This window comes from Embiotoca jacksoni, unplaced genomic scaffold (assembly GCF_022577435.1).
Source record: "Embiotoca jacksoni isolate LCO1_2020_lvr unplaced genomic scaffold, fEmbJac1.0.p SCAF_7, whole genome shotgun sequence".
Classification (NCBI taxonomy): domain Eukaryota; kingdom Metazoa; phylum Chordata; class Actinopteri; family Embiotocidae; genus Embiotoca; species Embiotoca jacksoni.
The window spans coordinates 73,587-85,938 of NW_027185425.1; the positions used below are offsets into that span (position 1 = coordinate 73,587).

General features: G+C 42.1%; 1 protein-coding gene across 8 annotated transcripts; it reads right to left on the reverse strand.

Annotated features, from left to right (window-relative positions):
- Window positions 1-517: 517 nt before the first annotated feature.
- On the reverse strand, window positions 518-11,983 carry znf384a (zinc finger protein 384 a). 8 transcript variants are annotated; one of them, XM_069175853.1, is made up of 11 exons: window positions 11,822-11,983; window positions 9,716-9,783; window positions 8,784-9,078; window positions 8,329-8,451; window positions 7,642-7,865; window positions 7,461-7,537; window positions 7,089-7,313; window positions 5,577-5,744; window positions 4,745-4,823; window positions 4,470-4,628; window positions 518-4,082 (listed from the first exon to the last, which is right to left on the reverse strand). In XM_069175853.1, the coding sequence occupies exons 2-11, from the start codon at window positions 9,776-9,778 to the stop codon at window positions 3,684-3,686; spliced, it is 1,812 nt and encodes a 603-aa protein (XP_069031954.1). In that variant the 5' UTR covers window positions 9,779-9,783; window positions 11,822-11,983; the 3' UTR covers window positions 518-3,683. The 8 variants fall into 8 exon arrangements, with proteins under 8 accessions (XP_069031954.1, XP_069031957.1, XP_069031956.1 ...); XM_069175856.1 differs by lacking the exon at window positions 11,822-11,983 and adding an exon at window positions 10,760-11,550 and having other exon boundaries at window positions 8,799-9,078; XM_069175855.1 differs by lacking the exon at window positions 11,822-11,983 and adding an exon at window positions 11,308-11,549.
- Window positions 11,984-12,352: the final 369 nt, after the last annotated feature.

Here is a 12,352-nt window from a genome sequence, read left to right on the forward strand (position 1 = left end):
GCGGAATACGCTGATTGGACAGTCAGCTCCGCGTTTAAAATCCAGTCGATGACTTGATACTTGATCAAACGAACCCCGTTTGACGCTTGTAGTTACGTCATTAATGAAATTTGATTCTCGCTTTTATTTTTAGACATTTACAATATTTAATCATTTTATTAGTCGTGTTTTTAAAAGTCTATAATCTTTGACGCATATTTTCCACAATATATATTTGTCCTGACTTTGTATTTTTTCACATTTATGTTGGTTTGTTTTACATTACCTGCTTTCTTTAGAGTTCAAAAGTATCAAAACGTTATTAAATGTAATTAATCCCCCGTTTAGAGTCAAATCCAGTTAATTTGCTTTAGATAAACCACTTTCTTTTTTTTAATAACAGATATCAAAATGCATTGGCTGCACTGCAGTGACACAAACCACGATGATAGGAGGGTTTTGCACAAACATGCAAGCTTTGGATGCCTGCTGTTCATATGTTTAGGTGTAATGCCACAGCATATGATCTACAACACTGTAATTCATACATTTTTTTTTTATTCTTTTTTGTAGCTAAAATATTTTGGACCACGAAACGTGATGTTCCTGCTAAACTGAGATACATTCATCACTGCATCATTTCTTCCTTAACAAACCCGGCCATTCAGTCGTTTCTATATTCTACGTTCCCGAGCTAATTAAGCACAAAATGGGAACCGGAGTTCACTATGTTTGTAAGAAACTTTCATTGTGGGAGCTACTGTTGTCACAGTCCTTTTGTCATCATGTGCATCCCTTTTATACAATCGTAACTGCTTTACAAACGGTTAACTAACAACATAACAAAAATACTCCACCTGACCCATTGTCTGATTCAATTTCCAAATCACATGAGGCTGGTTATCTCATGTCCTACATAGAAACACAGAAACCACACACAATCCCTGGACTACAAATCCAACTGTCAGCAAAAATCTTTCATTTTCGTAAAAACTAAATAATTATGAACATACTATGCAAAAGAAGTAATAATCTTGTCTGTCACTTCAAATAAAACAACAGCTTTTAGAATTGAAACTCAACGAGTCAGACACAACTTGAACCTCACAATTGATCCGATCAGTCACAAAAATAAAATAATCATACATTTTCATTATTGGGATAAAGTCTGTATTTGATCAAATAAATCAAACGATGACGTTTTTTCATCCTAAACAGTTTTTGAACTTTATTCTCCTTAAGGGAAGAAACAGTCTGTTCAGATGAGCAAGAGGTGTAACTGTGCATACAGTATGCAAGAGTGTAGCATAAGAGGGCAGTTATTAACTGTATTATCAGGAGAATTGGTAATAACATTAACGAGAATATTGACAATGGGTTATTTTTCATAAAAAGACATGATGAAATACAAGGAGGAGTACACATGAAGACAATCAGTCTGGTGCGCAGGCTGACTGAGCGTTTTGATTGGGTAGAGACGGCTTGTGCAATGTCCCGGGTCACCAAGTCACACTTTCCCTTGATGTTATTATCGGTATATTCTCAGATCATCTGTCAACGTGTCATTGAAGTCACTGTTAATGACTTCATTAACATATTAAACACAACTTGGCCAAACCAGAGTGAATATCGTGCGCCTATTGGTTACATGGTAACCTTGGTTCTCTGAATGCTGAGACCAAATATACATATATTTTCTCCATCTTTTATCCAATGAAGTAGGCGACTCCCAAACATTTCATGCCTGTAGTTCATCCTTCATGTTCAGACTGTGTCTGAGTGTGGAGTCAGGTGACCCGGGGCACGGCCCATGATTTGGTACTTGTTAATTTGAGTTCCTTTAGTTTTCATATATGCTTCACACAAGACATACTTCCCTTTTACAGATGAAAAAAGTCTTTTCTATCTATTTTATGTACAGCATACTGCAATACCATAATGCCTCAGATTGATAATAATGTGAATAACAATTGCAATACAGTTATAATGAAAGTAGTAATAATATGTATGAAAAGTTCTTTTAAAAAAAAAAGAAAAAAAGATCGATAACAGTACCTGTCAGCTGTTTTTTTTTGTTGTTGTTTTTTTTTTTTTTTTACACCTCACAATCATTATTTTCCCAACAACCACCGTGACAACGACGAGTCGGGCCGTCTTTTTCTCATTGGAGGATAGTAAACTGTTTTTCTTTGAATAGTAACAAAAAATGGGACAAGACACTCTGTTTGGACTTTTCTCTCCGTTCCCATCACATTCATGCACTCACTTTGCTTTCTCTGGTTTGTTCACACGTTCCTCTGTTGGTAGAAAAATACTTACATATGATATAAAAAAAAAAAAAAAAAAAAAAAAAAAAAAAAGACAAAATGATGACAAACATAGGCGTGAAGTACACGCTTCATCAAGTGCTATCTGTATGGACACCTCCCCCCCCTACCTTCCCCCTCCGACCCCCCCTTTTCTCTCTGTCGTGTTTCCATCTCGCTCTGCTGCAGATTCCTCACGTTTTAGTGCATTCTCGAACCGCTCGGCGTCTTTTGTTCAGTACTTTGGGCTCTGAACAAAGAAATGGCTCCTCAGCTCCTCTGAGTAGGAGAGGGGGGGTTAAATGAGGACATCCATGATCTGTGAAATGAACACTTTGGAGATTCAGGCGCAGGCTTCAGCCATATTCCTCAACACAGCACATGATGTTCCTCCCGCTGCTCCTGGTCCTTCCTGATCCGTCCTTTGTTGTCCCCGGCGTATCGACAGGGTCCGTTCAAACGCCGCTGAAGCATTAACTTAGTCCTTCCTCAGTTTTCAGATCGATTCCACTGCACTGCTGTTTCAGTCGCTATTATGAATCTGGAGTCTTAAACCGACGACTCCTCGTCTTCTTTCTCTCCCTTGTTTTGGCTTGAACTAAATGAATGTGATCTGATTTTCAAAAATTACACTCTTCTGTGGACCATAGATGTGCAGAGAATAGTGCAATTTCTCTTTTAGTTAACAGATATTTTACCCCTTCATCCTCTGATGATCCCTCAGAGCAGGACTGCTGGTTTAGGATCAGTGTATTAAGTTTTATGCCTGAGTCATTGACTCAAAAGGCGATTAAAGTTGAATTTGAAGATGCTTCAATAAAATTCAGGTTTGGTTTTAATCGCCATCTCAATCATGATGATATGAAGGCCAAAACTGATGTTAGCTTAGATTTTGGAAAAGGTATTCATAAAACGGAGGAATGTGGCTCGCGGCTGAAGAATAAACTCCTGAAACGATATCCGTGTCCTAGACCAGCATTTCTACAGAGATACATGGAGAGTGGGTTCAGGAATTGATAAGCACACTGTAAAATATCTGTTCTGACAAGTAATTTAATGTTGTACTCAGCATTAAAGCTTCATTATTAAATTTGACTTCTATCTTTTGATTGTTTTGCATTTCCTCATCAACGCCTTTCAAAATAATGTCCCTCTCACAGCAACACAGAAGGGGATCGAAGTTGATTCTATAAGTGTCTTTACACTTTCAAATTCAGTCAATAAAGCAGATGATTAGCTTCACTGCTGACAGGCGGGTAAAAGTTCCATCCTATTAGCCATTTTCTTTTGCTTTAAGAAGACTGTAACACTGAACACAGTTAAATTACTTGTTCTTATGGAAATTTGTACACCGCAGACACAATTAGTCGTCCCTCAAGCAGAGCGGGAAGACGCAGTCTATGAGTTCATGTGCTCCACCTGTATGGCTGAAGTGGAGACAGTTAGGCAGAGGTCTTTGTGGGTCACTGGCAGGTCCGCCACGGTGACTGGTTTGTACTGGATCTCGTTGGCTGCCACTGTCTTGTACTGGTGCAGGTCGAACGGGCACTGGACCACAGCTTCTGTGGGTTGCTGGTAGCTGCCTGGGGGTCCAGGGTTAGGGTTCTGGTTGGTGTTGTTGGGGTTATTCTGGCTATGGAGCTGGCCCGCTCTGCCTCCTCTCCCTCGACCACGGCCTCGGCCCCGGCCCCCTCCTCCGCCCGGTGTGAGGCCCTGGGCCTGCTGGGCGGCTACTGTTGCTGCCACCGTTAACGGGTCGGGGTTGTGCTTCCTCATGTGTTTCATTAGATATGTCTCCTAGACATGCGGAGAGAGAAGAGTAGAACACATGAGGGCAGGACAGAAAACAAAGCAGGCAAGGGATTTGCATATTTTAGAGGTGTGTGGAATAAAAATGCCTGGTTGTTTCCCTCCATAAATATACATGCAAGTTATGCGTTCAGTAAACGTATGAGTTTAAGAAAAGGTTTGTATAATTCATCAGTCAAAATGAAAACATTTTTACTCAAAACATCAGTACTTTGTCCAATTCTAATGATGCAAAACACTCCATATAAAATATAAATATATCTTTTTAAAATTAGCAGTGGTGTATAAAACAATCAAGCTCATCATGTTTTGTGATTAAAATGATAAAAGTGAGATTGACATTTCAATAAAAGTGACTATTCTGTGATGTCCTACCGAGGTATAGGATCGGTTACAGAGGCCACAGGAGAACAGCTTGGCATGCTTGACGGTGTGTGTGGACAAGTGCACCTCCAGGCTGGCAGCATCTGTGTAACCACGGTTACAATTGTGGCACTTGTAGGGCTTGTCTTTGTTGTGCTGCCGACGATGAGACTGCGGAGAACGGAGATATAAGGACATGATTGTAAAGACAAAAAGAAAACAAAAAAGTCCTCCATTTGTCTCCGTTATCAGGTGAGTAGTGAGGATTAAAGCCTGAGTTTATTTACCTGAAGGTTGGACAACTGAGTGAAAGATTTTTCACAACCCGGATGGTTACACTTGTACGGTCGGTCGCCGGTGTGGATCCTGAACAATCACAGTTCTTATTAGATAATTACAGTCCATAAAATGAAGCTGCAGTTTGCTTACAAATGAAAATGGCAGCGACGTGCATTACTGTATTTCAAAACGTTCTATATGGAGACAACATATTGTACAATAAGCAGTTACAACAACTCAGTGTGGTAGCACTAATCATGAATAAAAGATAGGATACTAAGAGCATTTAATGGCAGTGAGATCGTAGCATTTTCCCTCAACTCCTCATTTCTTATACTTTAGTTTCTTCCACAAGAAGCCAATTTGTTTTGTCACGTAGTTTTATGAATTTATATATTTATGAATTTGAGTAGTGGGGACTTTTGTGGCTATTTGTACCCTTTAAATATTTCAGGTACACTTCAACCCTGCCGTTAAATCATCTCACAACGAAGACATAAGCTGTGAAACGCAGTTTTGGAAAAGGGAAATTACTGTAAGTTGGGAAGCTGTTCTCAATGTCACGTCCAATTCAGTTTAAAGCCAGTCTGCGTAAGAAGTCTTAGTTTTGCAACTCTGACTTTAATCATTAAAAAAAACATGCGTGAAAAGGGATGCCTCCCAAATTTGATAAATGCTGCAGTATAAACTCTAAAAGAAGGAAGAAATTACAATACTATAATTCGCCACCAACCAGCTCCAATACATGCACACGTACAAACACACCTGGTCATTCAGAACCCATCAGCCCAGCCCAGCCCAGCCCAGCCCAGCCCAGCCCAGCCCAGCCCAGCCCAGTACCGTGTGTGTTGCTGTAGGTGACTGAGCTGCCTGAATGTTTTCTGGCAGTAGGAGCAGGAGTAGGGCTTGGCCCCGGTGTGGATGCGGATGTGCTGGGACAGGTAGCTGGAGTTGGAAAACGACTTGGAGCAGTGGGGACACTTGTGGGGCTTGGCCTCAGTGTGGTTTCTAACACGGGAAACCGGGATCGGAAGGTTGGAGGGGGTGAAGAGAGAGAAACAAGAGAGAGAAACAGCGAGAGATTTTTAAGCATGACCAAACTTCACGATGTACCGAAGACCAAATCATGCGCTGAAAGGATCCGCGATCAATCGTGCTGATCAGAGACGGTTAGGTTGGACAGTGTGCTCTTTTTGCTGTGTCTGAGTTGTGAAAACACAGAACAAAACATACAGCAAGCACAGCCACGCTTTTCTCTTTCTCTCTCTCTTTCTCTCTCGCAGTCTCTCTCTCTCCTTTTGGTGTGCCCTGCTGTGAGTGTGTCTATGAATGTGTGACTCTGCTGCAGTCAAACTAAAATGGAAATTCAAGACAAGTGGCAGCCCAGGGGGGCACATCTTCCTGTTTACAATTAACCCTCAAAGGAAACCCAATGCATGGCTGAAAATATGAAGGTGAATGACAAGGTCGAACATAAAATTAAAAGAACCGAAATGGGAGAAAGGTGCTTTCATCACTTACAATGTCCAACAGGTCAAATCTAATAAAAAAAAAAACATTCTCACTGTGAGATTAGCAGCTTTATCCCTTTTGGGAATGGTGTGTAAAACATGCAGGTTTACTGAGCGCAGTAAAAAATAAATAAAGCAAAAACAAGGAGGCCGTATTCTTTTCAGGGGATAAACTATCACACAGTTAGTGTGAGAATTGGATTTACACTTGTGGGACTTAAAGGAGAGACTCACTTTGCAGCTGACAACATTTTCACAATCAGGATGTCACTGTTGTCATCTGTAAAAATAACCAGCGCGCCAAAGTGATTTGTGACACGAAGACGAACTGCAAAAATGGGATGTTTTAACGTTCTCGGTGGATCTAATAATAATGAAGTTTTCACAAGTTGCAAAAAAAGAAGAAAAAAAAAGAGTGGGATGTTCGGATGTTTTTGAACTTGTAAGTGATCAAAACAACTGGGAGAAATTAAGTAATGAAACTGCCTTTCCCATCCTGACAATGACCCTTCACAGATGAAGACATGAAAATAACAAGTGTAAATTTGTGAATTAATTTAAGTTTGGCTCAAGTGTTACACCTTCAAAAGGTGATGATCTGACTGCAAAAAGAGCTTTACACTGTCAACACTCGCCCAACACACCCCGGTGAAACAGCAGCTTACCACCCCTTCATCCCGTTATCCATCACTACACAGAGGCACACTTGCAACAGAAATCAGAGGCACAGGCGAGCGCACGCACACACACACACACACACACACACACACACACACACACACACACACACACACACACACACACACACACACAGGACCTCACAGACCAGTCAGCCCAGTACCGTGTGTGCTGCTGTAGGTGACTGAGCTGCCTGAATGTTTTCTGGCAGTAGGTGCAGGAGTAGGGCTTGGCCCCGCTGTGGATGCGGATGTGCTGCGACAGGTAGCTGGAGTTGGCAAACGACTTGGAGCAGTGGGGACACTTGTGGGGCTTGGCCTCAGTGTGAGACTTGGCGTGGATCTGCATGTCTGACTTGCTGAAGAACGTCACTGCACACATCCGACACCTTGGCGGGTGACGGGGTGAGCGAGGGAAAAAAAAAAACATGTTGTGGTGAACAAGGCAGCCAAGGGGATTACTAGTACAGAGGGAGCCCATTTTATTAGATGGAATTAAACGTATTTTCACTAATCTAAACATTTTTTTCCACTACCTGTAGGATTTGGGCCCATCTTTGTTGGTATGATCATCCTCATCGTTTGACAGATCATAGGGGTCAGCAGCGTGGTGCTGTAACACAAGAACAACAAATGACTTGTGATGATAACTGATGGTGTGCAAAACTTTATTATGAGACAACAAGCCAGGAAAGAAAGAAGAGACGAGACCCTGACCTGTCCTCCAGCAGCGAGGTGGGCCAATATTAACGCATCGCTTCCTGGAGGCAGGACCCCTCCCATCCTGCTCATCATCTGTTTGCTCTTTCTGCCTCGCTTTGATGGTGTTGGCATGACGACTGCAGGTGGTATAGATAGGTCGTCCCTCTTATCTGGAAACAAGGGCAGGGCGGGGTAGGGGTGAGGGTGTTGAGTGAGACAGAAACGGTTTCTGTCAGAGTCTGGAAAAATGAAACACACACACACACCATCTGAACAGTTGTTGTGCCGAAGCGTGTTTCCCTGTTTGGCAGCAACACCAAACCTCCCACGAGAGACATACACAGGTGTGTGTATACTTGCATGTGTATGGATGCAGCCACACAAAATAAATGCAGGAATAAATACATTTCAAACAGAAAACAGGAGCTTCTTATGAAATTCAAACGAGATTTGTGTACAAGGCCTCAATTTATTTTGATCTCATGTCACCAGAATTCAAAATAGTGAGAACTGATAACAAATGATAACAAACTGATGACAATCTCAGTTTTTAGCGGTGAGTTTTACAATGTGGACCTTTTCTGAAAAAATAACACATTCAGCTGAAAAATGAAAGTGAAAAAACAGCCTAGATAATATTTTTATTGTCCAACACATTTGCATTAACATGTTGTAATGACTGAAGGGATGGTGACGTGTTACCTGTATTGGAGGGGTGCAATGCAGACACTATCATGGTGGTGGCAGTGGGGTGTCCGGCTACAAACGACTGCGTGGAGGCAGTGGGGACCAGAGTGCCTTGAGGGGTGGTGATCACTAACCCCGCTGGGAGGAAAAAAGACTTTATTCTCGGTGCTGAAGCCACAATAATACTTTACATGGAGGCCAAAGCTTCAGCACTAACGTGATGGACTCGACATGATGCCAAACACTTAATAATGGATCAATATTCTCAAACTGTACCTTAAAACTGCTTCAAAAAAACTGCTAATAAAGACACTTAATACAGAGAGATGTTTATGGATGAAGTAGCAGCTGCAGATGAATATTCAAAGTGTTCCTCACTCTCATGCAGCCATCTTAAAGTGGTACCAACACATATAGTAAGACAACAGAATAATTAGGTGGTCATGTTTAGGTGAGAAAGAAGGTCTCACCTGCGGTCATGATACCTGTGGAGGGAACAGGCACGACGGTGACGTTCTGGGAGGTGTGCGTCTGGTGCAGGTGTCCCCCGGCCCCGCTCAACGGTCCGCCACTGCTGTTGCCTCCTCCTCCTTCCTGTTTGGTGACCACCCGCAACCCGGCGCCTGGGTCCATAGAGCCTGGGATGGCGAGCACGGCCGTGGGATAGTGGGGGGAAGAGGCCGAGGAGTGGGGGAAGGAGCCTGCGTTGGACTTCTCTGGACCTAGTTGCTCCTTGGCCTTGTTCAGGAACATTGCGTTCTCGATCTGGAAAAAGTGGCGAGTAGAGGAAGGGGAAGAAGGAAGGGTGAAGTAATAAAGGGGGAAGGAGGTGAGGGTAAGATGTTTCATGAGGGTGGAGGTGAGGCAGTTCAGAAGAAGTTGAAAAGAACAAAGGTAATTACAGAAGAGGAGGAAAGAGATATGGATATGGAGACGAAGAGCCAGGGATGGGTTACGTTCACATGCGGAGAAAAACACAGAAGGACACCGAGTTTCGGGAAAGTGAAGAGGAGGGAGTCGACGACGGGTTCGGGAGGAGGAGGCAGAAGAGAAGACGGCAATGGGGAGAGGAGAGAGAACGAAGGCATGGTGAGATGCAAAAAGTGAATTAAAAAAAAGGAGCGAAGAGGAGAATTGAAAAGATGAGAGAGGAGAGGGACAGGAGTGAATCCATCAAGACATCATACTCAAATAACTTTTATGTCAGTTTTATGCCAACTTCACCGACTAAGCAAACATTATTTGGTGGTGTTAGAAACATGTTCAATGATTGTGTGGTGTTAATATTTAAATTATTTCCACAAACAATCAAAGTGAGTCGCTTCCGGGTTTCTTTTGCCTTAGCACATACCACTGTACCATGTGTATTTCAAGACAATTCCACAAATAAGGTCGTGTCTACCTGTCCTTGTATTGTGGGGACGGGAGACCAAAAGTATGATGAGTTGAAATGGGAATCGTCCATTATTTCTGGAATTAAAAAGCAACACACTTAGAAAACACCTGTACTCCTCCCTCCCTCCCCCGACCACCTTTTTTTTTTTTTTTTTATTAATTTTTTTTTAATTTTTACTGTCACGTGAAACGACATCATGCATGGCTGCATTTCAGTCTATCTTAGTTTGTTTCCTTTCTGTGTATCCTCTCCTCCAGAGGAGACACATTGAATATGTTTCAAGATCAGCATGCAGCACTTAAACTGCGGCTAAAAAAAATTTTTTTTGTCTACTGAATCCGGCCGCTGCGCTTTGAGGGAGGGATCTCGTTGCAAAAGTGTGAAATGCTTTTAGCTGTTGTGGTTATTTTTCAATAACTGATCTGGTTTAAAGAGAAGAGGATGTGAAAGGAATCAGGCAAAGATGTTCAAGCCCAGAAGGGTGGATATTAAAATCTACATGAGGACAAAAGAGGCAAGAGTTGAGAAAACGCTAATGATAATTAGTTGTTGAGTATTTTTCATGGTTTGTAAGACAGCCCATGCACTTCTTTACGACTCTCTCGCAAATCATGTGCCGCTATTAAAAAAAAAAATGACACAAAAGCGGTTGCAAAGTCAGCAACTTGTCTATTTTTAGAAAACAAAACAAAATGCTCGTTCACCGTTTCAAAAATAGCATTCTTTCTACAAATGCATACGGTTTGTTGGAGACAACACTCACTATCTTTGTCATTGTCAAACCTACAGTCTTCCATTTCCTGATTGTCAGCCACTGACACAGGAGCAGTATGTTTACTGCAGCAAAAAGCAGGAAGTTTCATAGTTTCATAATTCTCGGTTGGCGCTTTATTTTCAACATATTGTCGCCACCGTGATAAACCAAGTGACAAGAACAGCTTTTAGGTCTTTCTGTCTGAATGCATGTGAAGGTTGTGAATACCATGCGTAACCATGTTGCTCACACAGCAAAGAAAAACAAACATGTAGTTACGAGTAAATATAGCTGACCTGGCATTTAATACAACCGGCATCTGCTCAGCACTTGAGGACACTATGCGAGGCCCATTTAAAGTAGATGTCAGCTTAATAAACGTTACTGATGTAACGACATATTTCATGCAAAACATTTGTCAATACACAACTCGAGGCATGTTTTGTGTTATTTTCCACGAGCCTCCTGTCTCCTCTGCAGCTGCACAGCCTCCAAATAAACTACGGGACGAGCTTCAAAAGCAAATAAATCAAACATCCCACGGGCTGTTCCGCAACTCAGCACCTGGTACAAAGGGGTCGTTATCAGTGTATTACAAAAGTCTATGATTCAGTGCTGAGAGCCATTTTTCTTTTTCTTTTTTTTTTTTTGTTGACGAGGGGGGGGGGGGGGCAACGCGCTGGTAGCTGCGGGCTAACGTTAGCTGGGATGGACGCAATCTTGTATTAAAAAAATAAAAAAACCCGAATTTGTTATAAATCAGGGAACCTCGTGCAATAACAACTCGTCGCAGATGTGCGCTACACCGAACCGAACCGAACCGAACCGGCTGCCAGGAGCTTACTGTGATATCCGACGTGCGCGCAAACACGGCTAGCTGGGTTAACGCAACGGGACGAGGGCAGCTAGCTAACGCGCCTCCATGAATCGCGTCCTTTTGTTCGCTGGCTGCGGTGTGCAGCTACAAGGAGGCCCGCGGTGCTCATGTCTCTAACGAGCTCTCCGCGGAGCGAGCGCCAAACACCCCTCGCTCCCTATAACGCCGTCCATTCCTTCACTCCCCTGCTCGATCTCACTGAGAGAAAAATAAAAAAAAAAAAAAGAGAAAAAAAAAAAAAAAAAAAAAAGTCTCGAATAAAAAAAAAAAAAAAAAAAAAAAAAAAAAAACGAAGACAAGAAAAAAAAAAAAAAAAAAAAAAAAAAAAAAAAAAAAAAAAAAAAGCCCGTCGACGCCGTTTTGCTTTCTGGAGGAGACGCAGCTTCATGCAGACTTCCGGCGGGTTGGGACGACGGCGCTCTCAGACACACTGAAAATAACAGTTCATTAACAACCGACGGATAACTCCTGCGTTAATTACCGGTGAACTCGACTCCCCGCCAACCCCCCCGGAGCTTCCTCGGGTCGGGACAGTTGGGAAACTTTGTCCAAATCCGCCCTCAAACACCTCAGATGGGCCTTTTTTTTTCTCCGTTTTTTTTTCCTTTTTTTCCCTCCAGCTCTTCTTCTCGGAACAGTCAAGCAGCGACAGTTCACACAGACACGGTTCCGGTCTTACCTTTCAAAATAAAATCCCCCCTCCTCCCGCCCCCTATATACGTACCTAATTTGATTTCATAAAAAAAACGAAATTTAACTTTGAATTAAACGCAATTTTACATTGTGAATTTTCTGACGACACAAGCGCACAGACGTTTAAGATTTTTTAATTTACTTTAATCAGAGAACGAATATAAAATAATACTTTGATTCCAGGTTTCGCGGTATATGCTCTCCATATGTAAAGAGTTGGTTGTAATGAGTATTTTGAATTGTGTTCTACATACGTAATAATTCCTTTTCATCTCCGGTAGATTATATCTCAATTTTTAATTCATAATCATCTTACTTC